Source organism: Loxodonta africana, chromosome 19, assembly GCF_030014295.1.
Source record: "Loxodonta africana isolate mLoxAfr1 chromosome 19, mLoxAfr1.hap2, whole genome shotgun sequence".
Lineage (NCBI taxonomy): Eukaryota > Metazoa > Chordata > Mammalia > Proboscidea > Elephantidae > Loxodonta > Loxodonta africana.
The window spans coordinates 43808062-43823696 of NC_087360.1; the positions used below are offsets into that span (position 1 = coordinate 43808062).

At 41.5% G+C, this 15635-nt stretch overlaps 1 protein-coding gene across 7 annotated transcripts in view; it reads left to right on the plus strand.

Annotated features, from left to right (window-relative positions):
• The window catches only part of INTS9 (integrator complex subunit 9), a 166014-nt gene that overhangs the window by 19222 nt on the left and 131157 nt on the right, over positions 1-15635 (plus strand). For 5 of the 7 annotated variants that reach the window (XM_064271902.1, XM_064271905.1, XM_010592337.3 and 2 more), the window contains exon 2: positions 6808-6935. In XM_064271902.1, coding sequence (XP_064127972.1) covers positions 6808-6935 — 128 coding nt within the window. Of the gene's footprint in view, positions 1-6807; positions 6936-15635 lie in introns of those variants that run through there. The other 2 variants (XM_064271907.1, XM_064271906.1) reach the window with 2 other exon arrangements.

Genomic DNA, 15635 nt, shown 5'->3' on the forward strand with positions numbered 1-15635 from the left:
ATCCTTGCGTACCTGATATGAATCCTGCTTGGTCATGGTGTATTCTTTTTTTGATATGATGCTGAATTCTTTTTCCTAGAATTTTTTTTAAGAGTTTTTGCATCTGTATTCATAAGAGATATTGCTCTGTAATTTTCTGTTTTTGTGGTGTCCTTGCCTAGTTTTGGTCTAAGGGCATGGCTTCATAAAATGAATTTAGAAGTATTTCCTCCTTCTCTGTGTTCTGAAATAGTTTGAGTAGTACTGGCATAAGCTCTTCTCTGAACGTTTGGTAGCATCTTCAAGGAAGTCATCTGGGTCATGGTTTTACCTTATATATATATATATAGCTTCTATTGTGTTTTAAGTGAAATGTTACAAATCAAGTCAGTCTCTCACACAAAAACCCATATACACCTTGCTACACACTCCCAATTACTCTCCCCCTAATGAGACAGCCTGCTCTCTCCCTCTACTCTCTCTTTTTGTGTCCTCTTTGCCAGCATCTAACGCCCTCTACCCTCTCATCTCCCCTCCAGGCAGGAGATGCCAACATAGTCTCATGTGTCCACCTGATCTAAAAAACTCACTCCTCACCAGCATCCCTCTCCAACCCATTGTCCAGTCCAATCCATGTCTGAAGAGTTGGCTTCGGGAATGGTGCCTGTCCTGGGCTAACAGAAGGTCTGGGAGCCATGACCACTGGGGTCCTTCTAGTCTCAGTCAGACCATTAAGTCTGCTCGTATGAGAATTTGGGGTCTGCATCCTACTGCTCTCCTGCTCCCTCAGGGGTTCTCTGTTGTGTTCCCTGTCAGGGCAGTCATCGGTTGTAGCCAGGCAAAATCTAGTTCTTCTGGTCTCAAGATGATGTAAGTCTCTGGTTCATGTGGCCCTTTCTGTCTCTTGGGCTCGTAATCACCTTGTGTCCTTGGTGTTCTTCATTCTCCTTTGATCCAGGTGGGTTGAGACCAATTGCTGCATCTTAGATGGCTGCTTGCTAGTGTTTAAGACCCCAGATGCCGCTCTTCAAAGTGGGATGCAGAATGTGTTCTTAATAGATTTTATTATGCCAATTGACTTAGATGTCCCCTGAAACCATGGTCTCCAGACCCCTGCCCCTGCTACGCTGGCCTTCGAAGCATTCAGTTTATTCAGGAAACTTCTTTGCTTTTGGTTTAGTCCAATTGTGCTGACCTCCCCTGTATTGTGTGCTGCCTTTCCCTTCACCTAAAATAGTTCTTATCTACTATGTAATTAGCGAATAGCCCTCTCCCACCCTCCCTCTGTCCACCCTCTCATAACCACAAAAGAATGTTTTCTTCTCGGTTTAAACTATTTCTCAATTTCTTACAATAGTGGTCTTATACACTATTTGTCTTTTTGCAACTGACTAATTTCACTCAGCAGAACACCTTCCAGGTTCCTCCATGTTATGAAGTGTTTCACAGATTCCTCACTGTTCTTTATCGATGCGTTGTATTCCATTGTGTGAATATACCATCATTTATTTATCCGTTCATCCATTGATGGGCACCTTGGTTGCTTCTGTGTTTTTGCTATTGTAAACAGTGCTGCAGTAAACATGAGTGTGCATATATCTGTTCATGTAAAGGCTCTTGTTTCTCTAGGATATATTCCAAGGAGTGGGATTGCTGGATCGTATGGTAGTTCTATTTCTAACTTTTTAAGGAAGCGCCAAATCAATTTCCAAAGTAGTTGTACCATTTGACATTCCCAACAGCAGTGTATTAGTGTTCCAGTCTCTCCAAAATTATTTTGTGTTTTTTGGATTAATGCCAGCCTTGTTGGAGTGAGATGAAATCTCATTCTAGTTTTGATCTGCATTTCTCTAATGGCTAATGATCGTGAACATTTCCTCATATATCTGTTAACTACCTGAATGACTTCTTTTGTGAAGTGTCTATTCATATCTTTTGCCCATTTTTTAATTGGGTTATTTGTCTTTTTGCAGTTGAGGTTTTGCAGTATCATGTACATTTTAGAGATCAGGCACTGATCAGAAACGTCATAGCTAAAAAATTTTCCCAGCCTGTAGGTAGTCTTTTTATTCTTTTGGTGAAGTCTTTGGATGAGCATAAGTGTTTGATTTTTAGGAGCTTCCAATTATCTAATTTTTCTTCTACATTCTTTATAATATTTTCTATACTGTTTATGCCATGTATCAGGGCTCCTAATGTTGTCCCTATTTTTTCTTCCATGATCTTTATCATTTTAGATTTTATATTTAGGTCTTTGATCCATTTTGAGTTAGTTTTTGTGCATGAGTGAGGTATGGGTCTTGTTTCATTTTTTTGCAAGTGGATATCCAGTTATGCCAGCACCATTTGTTAAAAAGACTGTCTTTTCCCCCATTTAACTGTTTGGGGCCTTTGTCAAATATCAACTGCTCATATGTGGATGGATTTATGTCTGGATTCTCAGCTTATTAAACTTTTCATTATGTTCCTGAATAATCTTTCTAATTTCTTCAGTTGCTTTATCTGTACGTTCCTTGCCTTGTTCTGCGTATTTCCTTATTTCCTTCCTGATGTCTTGAAGGGTTCTGTATATTAAACTTTTGTATTCTGCATCTGGTAATTCCAGGAATGCACTTTCATCTAGAAGATCCCTGGATTTTTTTGTTTTGAGAGCCTGTTGAGATGATCATGGTCTGTTTCTTTATGTGGCTTGATATTGACTGTTGTCTCTGAGCCATCTGTAAGTTATTGTATTAGTTTATGCTTGCTTACTGTGTTGTAGCTGCTTGCTTTGTTTTGTTTTGGTATACCCCTATGGGTTGCTTGAGTGAGCTAGCTTGATTATTTTCACCTTTGGAGCTCTGGTGTCCTGTCCCCAGCTGGCTAGAGCTGTTATTAGGTATATCAGTCTAGGAGTCCTTTCAGTTTTCTTGTGTGAATTCAGCTCAGGTTTCCAGGTAGCTAATCATCAAGTGTGTGGTACAGGCTCTGTCCTACAGTCTTAGAGGGGCAGGGGTGATTGATGTATATACCGATATCTGATTGCAGCAGGGGGTCACGCTCTGAACAACGCAGGGGGCTGAGAACCAACCCCAAGTGTCTCTGAGGAAAATGCATCTCTGTTCCCTAGAGCGTGCTTGCAGGTGGGTTCTGCAGAGGGACCATGGGCACCCAAAGTTTTTGGTTGTAAGGACTGGAAGGTACCAGTTATCTTTGGACCCCTGTCGCAGGTGGCTGGGTGACCCAAGTGGAGCTACCAGTCCTTAGGTCCCTGATGTGGGTAGGTGAGGACTTGTTTAATAGGCAAAGCGGTGTCAAACGTCGAACACCCACCTCTCCACTGAACAGCTAAAATGGTTGGAGCTTGCAAACAAGGGCCTGTTCTCCTGAAATAGGCCCTTGCAGAAGGGAAAGGTACTCAAGGTCCACAGACAGTTTATGCCTGGACAGGAGCTACTTCTGTCATGAGCTCCCCTGGTTAATGGAGCTAGCAAATTATCTTTTCCCCCCCAGTTGCAAATTTTCTCCTTTCCCAAGGCCGGGAGGATGGCTCTAGGTGATCACCAGGGTTTATCTCAGGCCCTGGAAATCAGCCACTGAAGTCGGCTTGGGGGTGGGGCAGTGCATGGCAAAATATACACAAGTACTTAGCCTTTGCCGAGAGCCCCGTTCTTCTCAGGTTCCAGAGGTGTGAGTAGGCTGTGTGGCTGGCTGCTTCTCCCTAAGGAAACTGTGGCCTAACACTAGTACCAACCTGCTGCCGCCGGCACTCCAGGAATGATGCCTGAGTGCTCCCCGTGATTCTGGTCCGGTAACTCCTCTCCAATTCTGAACAGTCTCCCTGCCCCTCAATTCGTTGCCTAAGCTTGCCTTTGATGCTGAGGGGTTCCCAGCTTATCACAAAAATACTCGTTTCACTTGTTTTTTCGGGTCTTTTTTGTAAAGGGGGCTCACTGGAAGCGTCTGTCTATTCCACCCTCTTGGCTCCGCCTCTGTTCAGCCCTTTTATCATCACATCTTGCGTTCACTTTAGCTACTCTATGTTCAGGAGCAAGTTTCAGAGTCTCTTCTGACATCTGTTTTGGTCTTTTCTTCTTTCCTGTCTTTTTAATGACCTTTTGCTTTCTCCATGTCTGATGCCCTTCATGTCATTCCACAGTTTGTCTGGTCTTCTGTCATTAGTGTTCAGTGCGTCACATCTCTTTTTGAGATACTCTCTAAATTAAGGTGCGATATACTCAAGGTTATACTTTGGCTCTCGTGGACTTATTTTAATTTTTTTCAACTTCATCTTGAACTTGCATGTGAGGAATCAGTGAACTGTCCCGCAGTCGGCCCCTGGCCTTGTTCTGACAGATAATATTGAGCTTCTTCATCATCTCTTTCCACACATGTAATTGATATGATTCCTATATATTCCATCTCACAAGGTCCACTTGGGTAGTCACCAATTATGTTGTTGAAAAAAGGTGTTTACAACAAATAGATCATTAGTCTTGTGTAATTTTATCATGCAGTCTCTGGTATCATTTCTTTCAGCGGGGTCATATTTTCTAACTACTGATCCTTCTTCTTTGTTTCCAACTTTCACATTCCAATCACCAGAAAGGATCAATAAATCTTTATTGCATGTTTGATGAATTTCAGACTGCAGAAATTGTTAAAAACCTTCAATTTCTTCACTTTTGGCATTAGTGGTTTCTGCGTAAACTTAAATAATAGTTGTAGTAACTGACCTTCCGTGTAGCCATATGGATATTATCCTGTCACTCACAGCATTGTATTTGAGGGCAGATCTTGAAACCTTCTTTTTGACAGTGAACGCAACCCCGTTCATCTTCAATTTGTCATTCCCAGAATAGTATACCTGATAATTGTACAATTTAAAATGGTCAATATCAGTCCATTTCAGCTTACTAATGCCTAGGATGTCTCTCTTCAGTAGTTCCATTTTTTCACCGTCATCGTTGTTGTTGTTAGGTGCCGCTGAGTCACCTCTGACTCATAGCGACCCTGTGTGCTACAGAATGAAACACTGCCCGGTCCTTCACCATGCTCACAATTGTTGTTATTCCTAAGCCCATTGTTGCAGCCACTGTGTCAGTCCATCTCATTGAGGGTCATCTTCTTTTTTGCTGCCTCTGTACTCTACTAAGCACGTGTCCTTCTCCAGGGTCTGATCCCTCCTAATAACGTATCCAAAGTATGTAAGATGCACTCTCACCATCCTTGCTTCTAAGGAACATTCTGGTTGTAGTTCCAAAACAGATTTGTTCACTCAAAGGCATTAATTTTTCTTCGGTCTTCCTTATTCATTGTCTAGCTTTCACATGCATAAGATGCAGTTGAAAATACCATAGCTTAGGTCCAGGTGCACCTTAGTCTTCAAGGTGACACCTTTGCTTTTCAACACTTTAAAGAGGTCCTTTGCAGCAGATTTGCCCAATGCAATACGTCTGTTGATCTCTTTTCTTTTTTATTGTGCTTTAAGTGAAACAAATCAAGTCAGTTTCTCATACGAAGCCTTATGTACACCTTGCTATATACTCCTAGTTGCTCTTCCTCTAATGAGACAGCACATTCCTTCTCTCCACCCTGTGTTTCCGTGTCCATTCAGCCAGCTTCTGTCCCTCTCAGCCTTCACACCTCCCCTCCAGACAGGAGCTGCACGCATAGTCTTATGTGTCTACTTGATCCAAGAGTGTCTGTTCATTTCTTGACTGCTGTTTCCATGAGTGTTGACTGTAGATCCAAGTAAAATAAAATCCTTGACAACCTCAATCTTTTCTCTGTTTATTATGATGTTGCTTGTTGGTCCACTTGTGAGAATTTTTGTTTTCTTTATGTTGAGGTATAATCTATACTGAAGGCTGTGATCTTTGGTCTTCATTAGTAAGTGCTCCAAGTCCTATTCACTTTTAATAAGCAAGGTTATGTCATTTGCATAACGCAGGTTGTTAATGAGTTTTCCTCTAATCCTGATGTCTAGTTCTTCATTAGTGAATGCCACTATAGAATATAATTTCTGTAAAATCCTTTACATTATCCCTGCCAAACATAGGTGACCTCTCTAGACCCTTAATGATTCTGTAACTGCACCAACCAACGATGAGTAGATACAGGCACTGTATTAATCCATTTAGTCCTCACAACAGCTCTGTGAGGGAAGGTTTTATTATTACATCTTACAGATGAGGGATCTGAGTCTTCGCAAAGTTAGGTAACTTTCCCAAAATCATACATTAATAACTTGCAGGACCAGAGTCTGGGCTCAGGCAATCTTATGCCAAAACCCCTGCTCTAATCAAAGTTTATTACTGGTTACCAGGGTGGAGTGGAGGGAGAAGAAAAGGAAGACACAATGCCTAGGGGACACTGCACTTCTGTTAAGGGTAATGTGAAAATTCGGAAACAGTTAAGAATGATGGTTGAACAACTTGATAAACATAACTAATGGCACTGAGCTGTACACATACAGATTGTTGAAATGACAAATGTTTTGTTACCTGTACCTTTACCACAGTTTAAAAAGGCATAAAAAATAAATAAACTGTGCTCTAAATAATTTTATACTGTCTTTCAGAACCAAAGTCATTCATCAAATACTTGACTTCAGTTTCAGGCTGTTTAATTACATCTCAGAAGAATTACTTCTACGAAGAGTTGGGTGTGATCTGAGACTTTTGAGTATTTTAAACTATTAGGGAGCAGTAAAAGGGAGGAAGCCATAGAAAGTTACCTGAACTTGCACACTGTTCTTATGAGAGAAGATTATCACTTTTACTTAAATTACTTTTTAAGCTTTGTCTGTAATTGATTATTGAAAAAAGCGATTTGATTTTTTTTCAGTATTGCCTGTCAGGGCACCCAACCTTACCATGCAATATACTCAAATTCAAGTCAACCACGATTATGTTGGACTGTGGACTGGACATGACTTCCACCCTCAATTTCCTTCCCTTGCCACTTGTTCAAAGGTATGTACTGATGCATCCCAAGACAAAATGAGCTTTAGTTTTTTGAAAATGATACCTATTAGTATAAAGATTACCAGTACCTTGAATGTTGTCATAGTATACTTTGTTCTCTTAAAAATATTCTTTATCAAAATAGTTTCCTTTGGCTGGGTTGGTGGAAAGTATTCTGTTGATTTACTGACTTCTTTATTATAACTTATTCTAAGTTGCTGTAAAGTGTTCCTGCAACTGCTCAGTGTGAGGTCATATATATTTCATTTTTCTTGCTAATTCATATAAGGGCTAATAAATGGTCAACTGATGAGCCCAAGAATTGAATTTTAGAATCATTTAACTGCCTTTGCAGAGACTTAACATCATAGAGTCTGACAGTTCTTTTAGTTATCTTTGCAGTATTTTTGTACTAGTTGACTTCAGATGTAGAATCATAGATGTAGCCAAAGACCATGTCTTAGAACAAGTAGATTATTCCAGGCCCAAAATCAGCACTGTTTACTCTTACTAAACCATTGTCTTATGAATTGGTTCCATAGCTTGCTGCTATTTAAAAGCAGCAGTTTAAAAGAGAAGTGGTTAACTTTTAGAAGCAGATACAGTCACAGTAGGAAAAAGCGATATGTACAAGAGAGGAGATAGAAAAGTTATCTAAAGCAGATTTAAGAGCTCAGAAGCATAGCAAGCTGAGTTAACCATCTAATATAGCTAAGTCACTCCTGAAGGCATCACTTTATGCAATGATTATTCATAGTGATAACCCTGTGAATTACCTAGAAAAATTATTAAAATCAACCATTGATTCTTAGGGAAATAATAATTTGGTAGGGAAAAGGTCAGAGATAAGTCTAGATTACATTTTATCCAAAGCTGATGGAATTCAGTTAAAATTATACCCAACGCTTAATAATATTTTTACCATTTTATACTGGGTTTGGTTTTGGTTTTGGTTTTATACATATTATGCAAAAGAATAAAAATAATTTATCTGCATCATTCAGGAGCTCTAGGCATCACAGACATTTCTTAACAAAAATGCCTTACAGATTATTTTTAATTAAAATAACCTGATATTATTGTCCGTTTCCTCTCAAAGATTAGAACATTCATTCATTTGGTATTTATTAAGAATCTACACTGCTTAACCAGAGGATACAAACGTGAACATGTAATTTCTCTCATGGATCTTACGATCTTTTAGGGAGAAGGCCATTACACGGTTGAAGATTTAATTCTACTTGTGATAAGAATACAACTACATACTTGACACAATTACTAGAAAAGGAAAATAAAAGGTACCTTTTTACTGGTGGTGTAATGGTTAAGTACTACGGCTGCTAACCAAAAGGTTGGCAGTTCAAATCCATCAGGCGCTCCTTGGAAACTGTATGGGGCAGTTCTGCTCTGTCCTGTAGGGTCGCTATGAGTCAGAATCGACTCGACAGCACTGGGTTTGTTTGTTTTTTTTTTCATAGGTTGCTATGAGTCAGAATCAAATCAACAGAAATGGGGTTTTTTATGAGGGCACAAAGGGGGGCCTGACTTGCTCTGTGAGGTGATGGATTTTCTAGGTGATCAAAATCTCAATTGGATCGAGCTCTGCGTTTTCCCTTTCCTGTTCGTTCTTTTCTCTGCCTGTTTTCTCTGTTCTCACAGCCCTGGCTCAGTACTGTAATCTACTTCCATGCTGCCTTCCCCTTGACATTGTTTTACTCCCAGAGGGAAGTTGTACCGGTAGGATGAGTGGTAAACCTAATAGTTCTGTGTAAAAAATGTCTTCCTCAGCTCAGGCCAGAAACCTTGAAGATGTCCTTAGCTCTTCCTTTTTATACCGTACACCCAATCCATCAGCAAATGCTTTGGTTCTGCACTCACCTCTATTGCTGCCACCCTAGTCTAAACCACCATCATCTGGATTATGATACTAGCCGCCTAACTGGTCTCCCTATGTCTGCTCTTATCTTTGCATAGGCTGTTCTCCACCCAGCAGCAAAATGACCCTTTTGAAACATAAATAAATTCAAGTCACTCCCCTAGTCTTAACCCTCCAGTGGTTTCCCATTACACTTAGACTAAATTCCTATGTCTTACGGCAGGGCCCTACATGAACTGGCTCCTGGCTATTTCTGTCTCATTTCTAACTACTCCTTCTCTTGTTCATTCCTCCTCATCTACACTAGCCCTAGCCCTCTTGGCATTTCTAAAACAAAACTGCCTCAAGGCTCTGTTTCCTCTGCTTTGAAGATTATTTCTCCATGTATCGCCATGACACGTAAGTCTCTGCTTCGGTGTCACCTGATCAGCAAGGCCTTCTGTGACCTCCCCATCTAAAATATTATTCTCTGTTCTTCTCTATTGTTTTATTCTTATCTTTGTCGCATCTCTATCACTTTTTTCTTTGTAGTACTTGTCGTTATATGTATATGTACATGTGTATAACCCTGGTGGCATAGTGGTTAAGAACTACATCTGCTAACCAGAAGGTTGGCAGTTCGAATCCAACAGGTGCTCTTCGGAAGCCCTGTGGGGGCAGTTCTACTCTGTCCTGTAGGGTCGCTATGAGTCAGAATCAACTTGACAGCAACAGGTTTTTTCTTTTGGTTATATACACAGATAGTTTACTTATTATCTTTCTTCTCCATTGAAATATAAGTTTTATAAGAGCAGAGATTTTGTTTGTTCTCCATTGTATCCCCAGTGCCTACCTAGAACACTTATTAGCCTGTGGTAGCGTGTTATATGAATGAATCCTTTTATCTTGCTCTGGATCCTATCCCTTCCCATCTGATCAGAGTCCTACCACTATCAGTTATAATTTTTCTTTATTTTGAGCCTTTCCATCTTGTCTCACCCCTTCCCATTTAAATATACTCAATCACTTCTAACTTAAAATTCTAAAATACACACACGCACATTTTTAACCCTCTCTCAACCCTTCTTTCTCTTTCAGCATTTCTAAGCTGTCTCTAATCAGCATTCTGCTCATACCACACCACCAGAGCAGCCCTCACTGAGGTCACAGATGACTTCCATGTCATTAAATATGACTTGCATTTGTCAGTCCTCAAATACTTGATCATCCAGCAGTACTGGCTTTTCTGAGGATACATTCCTGGTGTTTCCTCTTACTTCTCTGATTCTATCTTTTCTATCTACTTTACATCTTAGTTCTCTGATTGTATCTTTTCTATCTACTTTACAGATTCATCGTCTTCTAACTGGCCATCACGTATTACGATTTTTCAAGTTCAGTATTTGGCTATTACAGTCTCTATCAAGGATTTTAATAAATGCTTATAGCTTCAATAACTATTTAAATAATAACTTAAAAAGGAGTATCTTTAGCTAATAATTCTCTTCTGAATTCCAGATTTATATCTCCAAAATACCTACTCAGTTTCCCTCTTAAGTTTTGCCTTTAAAGGTACTTCGAAACTTGACATGCCTAAAACTGAGTTCATCTTCAGGCTTGGTCCAGGAGAGGTAAGCAGACCCTCCTAGACCCCCGCAGTTCCCTGTCTTACAGAACAGAATCCTGTTACAAAAGCCAGAAAACTGGGAGTTAACCTAGATATGCCCCTCTCACTCTAACCCCCATATCCAGTCTGTTGCTAAGCCTTATTATTTTCACCTACTAAATAGCTCTAGAACCTAGTCGTAGCTCTTCATTTCTGCTGTAGTCATTATCATCTTTTACAGATATACCTGCAAAAGTCCCCTGACTGATCTCTCTGATTCTGATCTTGCCCCTTCTCTGAATCCAGCGTCTTTTTTTTTTGAAATAACTTCATATTTACAGTAAGTTTAAAAGAATAGTACAAACAACTCCTAATTACCCTTACCAGTTTTTAACGTTTGCTTTATCATTTTCTCTTTCAATTCGTACATATGATTTTTTTTCTGAACCATTTGAGAGTAAGATGCTGTCTTAGACTGGACTCTTTTGGAGAAGCAAAACCAGTAAAGCATATGTATATATACACATAAAAAGAGAGAGATTTACATATATATTTACATTATATACTTATAAAGATTTGTATATATACCTATAGAGAGAGCGATTTATATCAAGGAAATGGCCCACGTGGTTGTAGAGGCCAAAATGTCCCAAGTCCGTGGGTCAAGGGAGAGGCTTCTCCTGATTCACATAGCTGCAGGGGCTGGCAAACCCAAGATTGGCAGGTCAGAGAGCAGGGCTCTTGCTCATAGGCTGCAACGATTGATGAATCCCGAGACTGACAAGCAAGACTGCAGGTAAGCTGCTAACTCAAGTCCCAGCAAGTATAGGTCAGGTGAACGGGAGCCAACTGCAGGATCCAGCACAAGAAAATGCCCACAAGCATTGCCAGAATGTCTGCTTGTATTTGGTGCAGGCCACACACCCAAGGAAACTCCCTTTCAACGTATTGGCTACTCACAGTAGATGCCATCATGGAGGTGATCACATTATATCAAACCTCATTATGGAAGTGGTCACAATATCATATGACTGCCCAACCACTGAGAATCATGGCCCAGCCAAGTTGACACACAACCTTAACCAACACAATCCACCCGTTGTCAAATTGGCATTTGTGCACATCTCCTTAAACCATACATAATCTCTGAATAAAAGCGAATTGTGAAGTTGTACTTGTGCCTAACATGATACGATGAACACACATACAACAAAGAATACACTAGCCCTGTTTACACCTTATATTTTATAAGTGAAGAAGACAAAAAATATTTGATGCACACACACAAAGCAGAAGTACTCATAGCAATTACAGTCCTTGTTTCTGCAACTGGTTACGTGGCCAGCCATAACTGCTATTTAGAACTACCCTCTTTCACTACCCATTCCATGTTCCCTTTGCCCTCAGCAAGTACCTCAGCTGATCATGGTTCTCTGCCTGGTGAGGTAACCCAGACCTTCATTCCTGAAGGGTCTGGACCATTAGTAGTCATGTTGGAATTGGGTTGCTGTAGTTTTCCATTGATTTTAATCACGGGGCATGGTAGCACTAAGAGATGTCCTAAGGGATCGCCTGCATTCCAGACATACTATTCTTTACCTCCACTGTGTAATATCAATCCAATTTTCTCTTGCTAAACAGGATCTTTTTTTTTTTTTTTTTAAACAGGATCAGTTGCACCAGCCAGTATAGTAGCTCCTTTCTTTGCCTATTGATCCAGAGGCATAAGGAGCCCAAAGTGGCCAGGTGGCATTATTAGCTTCCAGGTCAGTGGAATCTGTGCCGTGTCTCTAAGTGAGAGCACTCCTTCCTTTGGAACTAAGACCTCTAGACCCACAGAGAATAAGTTTGTGGGGACAGGAATCAAAAATCTTGCAGATGGGTCACTAGGGTTAATAATGAGTGGTGCCACTCCCATTTCCATCCCTTGATTCCTAGACCTATGAATCCTGGCTATGGGAGAGACAGCACCACATATTGGATGCTCGTTTAGAGCATATACAGCCTCCTGGAGAACATTGCCCTAACCCTGCAAGGTATTGCAACCTAGCTGGCACCATAATTTTGTTTGCAGAAGGCCAGTCCATCATTCTGTCATATCTGCTGCTTCAGGATGATGGGAACACGGTAAGACCAGTTAATTCCATGCACATGAACCCATTGCTGCACTTCATTTGCTGTGCAGTGAGTCCCTTTATCCAAGACAATGTTGTGTGGGATACCATGACGGCGATAAGACATTTTGTAAGTCCGCAGATGGTAGTTTTGGCAGAAGCGTTACATGCAGGACAGGCAAATCCATATCCGGAGTGTCTGTTGCAGTAAGAACAAAACGCTGGCCTTTCCATGTGGAAGTGGTCCCTTTATCCAAGATGATGCTATGTGGGATACCACGATGGTGGATATGGCATTCTATAAGTCCACAAACGGTAGTTTTGGCAGAAGCATTACATGCAGGTGTAGGCAAATCCATATCCAGAGTGTCTGTTCCAGTAAGAACAAAACACTGCCCTTTCCGTGATGGAAGTGGTCCAATGTAATCTACTTGCCACCAGGTTGCTGGCTGTTCACCTAGAGGGATGGTACTGTATCAGGGACTCAGTGTTGATCTCTGCTGCTGGTCAATTGAGCACTCAGCAGTGGCTGTAGCCACGTTGGCCTTGGTGAGTAGAAGTTCCTGTTGGTGAGCCCACGTATAACCTCTATCCCTGTCACCATGGCCACTTTGTTCATGAGCCCTTTGAGCAATGACTGGAGTAGCTGGGGAAAGAGGGTGACCTGGTTCCCTAGAACATGTCATCCTATCCACTTGAATGTTAAAATTCTCCTCTGCTGAGGTTACCCTTTGCTGAGTATTCACGTGGGGCACAAATGTCTTCACTTCTTTGGCCCATTCAGAGAGGTCTGTCCACATACCTCTTCCCCATACCCCCTTGTCTCTTTTTCCAATCATGTTCCTTCCAAGTCCCTGACCATCCAGCCAAACCATTGACCACAGCCCATGAATCAGTATAGAGTCACACACCTGGCCATTTCTCCTTCTAAGCAAAGTAAACAACCAGGTGGACTACTCAAAGTTCTGCCCATTGGGAGGATTTCCCTTCAACACTGTCCTTCAGGAAGCCCTGGTGGTATAGTAGTTAAGTGCTTGCTATAGCTGCTAGCCAAAAGGTTGGCAGTTTGAATCCACCGGGTGCTCCTTGGAAACTCTATGGGGCAGTTCTAATCTGTCCTATAGGGTCGCTATGAGTCGGAATCGACTCAATGGTAATGGGTTTGGTTTGGTTTACTGTCCTTCAGGTAGGTCCCAGAAAAGGGTTGTAGTGCTGCCACTGTCACTTTCAAGTTGTGCCTGCATATCACACAGAATCGTCTGTACACCAGGCACGAGTTGTCTCTTCCTCAGTCAGCTGATCATAAAGAACTCCCCATGAGTCCATAGGTGCAGACTGGGAGATAAAAGGTAATGTGACAGGAGTGGAGATGGTGGGAATTTGGATGCTTCCTCATGCAACTAACTTGTGCCTTCAGGCCCAATTTTGTATATACAACTTCCATTTAATGATGGGGCGCTGTTTTGCATGTCCAACTTTATGACTCTATGGGTCAGACAACACCCAGTTCATGATAGACATCTCAGGCTGCAAGGTGACTTGGCATCCCATGGTTAAGCATTCAGTCTCTACTAAGGCCCAGTAACAAGTCAAAAGCTGTTTCTCAAAAGAAGAGTAGTTTTCTGCAGAGGATGGCAGGGCATTGCTCCAAAATCCTAAGAGTCTGCGCCATGAGTCACCAATAGGGGCCTGCCAAAGATTCCAGATAGCATCTCTATCTGCCACTGACACTTCAAGCACCATTGGATCAACCAGATCATATGGCCCAAGGGGCAGAATGGCTTGCACAGCAGCTTGAACCTGTTGCACAGCCTTCTCTTGTTCTGGGCTCCACTCAAAACTAGCAGTTTTTTGAGTCGCTTGATAAATAGGCTGGAGTACCACACCCAAATGAGGAATATGTTGCCTCCAAAATCCAAAGAGGCCAACTAGGTGTTGTGCCTACTTTTTAGTTGTGGGAGGGGCTGGATGCAATAACTTTTCCTTCACTTTAGAAGGAGTATCTTGACATGCCCTGTACCACTGGATCCCTAGAAATTTCCCTGGGATAGAAGGCACCTAAATTTTTGTGGGATTAATTTCCACCCTCTAGCACGCAAATGTTTTACCAATAAGTCCAAAGTCATTGACACTTCTTCCTTACTAGGTCCAATCAGCATAAAGTCATCAATATAATGGACCAGTGTGATGTCTTGTGGAAGGGCAAGGTGATGAAGGTCCCTGAGGACAAAATTATGACATAGAGCTAAAGAGTTGATGTAGCCCTGAGGTAGGCAACTGAAAGTGTATTGCTGGCCTTGCCAGCTAAAAGCAAACCTTTTCTGATGGTCCTTTAAAACAGATATGGAGAAAAAGACATTAGCCAAATCAATAGCTGCATACCAGGTACCGTGAGATCCATTAATTTGCTCAAGCAATGAAACTATATCTGGAACAGCAGCTGTAATTGGAGTCAACACCTAGTTAAGGTTTAGATAACCCACTGTCATTCTCCAAAATCCATCTGTTTTTTGCACAGGCCAAGTAGGCAACTTGAATGGGGTCGTGGTGGGAATCATTACCCCTGCATCCTTAAAGTTCTCGATGCTGGCAGCAGTCTCCACAATGCCGTATTTCTGAAGAAATGTGGTGTTGATTTTGGTTCACTCTTTTCCTAGGTAGGGTCGGTTCTAATGGCTTCCACTTAGCTTTCCTAACGTAATGGCTGTTACTGCATTTGTCAGAGATCCAGTGTGGTGATTCTGCCAGTTGCTGAGAGTATCTATTCCAAGTATGCATCCTGGAACTGGGGAAATCGTTACAGGATGGGTTTGGGGACCTGCTGGACCTACTGTGAGATGGGCATGAGCTAAGACTCCATTAATAACCTGACCTTCATATGCTCCCACTCTAATTGGTAGGCCACAGTGACATTTTGGGTCTCCTGGAATTAGTATCAGTTCAGAGCCGGTATCCAGTCATCCCCGAAAAGTCTGATTATTTCCTTTTTGCCAGTGAACAGTCACTCTCGTAAAAGGTCGTAGATCCCTTTGGAGAAGGCTGGGAGAAAGGTTAACAGTATAAATGTTTTTGCAATGTGTTGGAGTCCTTCCTCAAGGGGTCCTGGCCTCCCCTTCATTCAAGGGGTTGTGAGT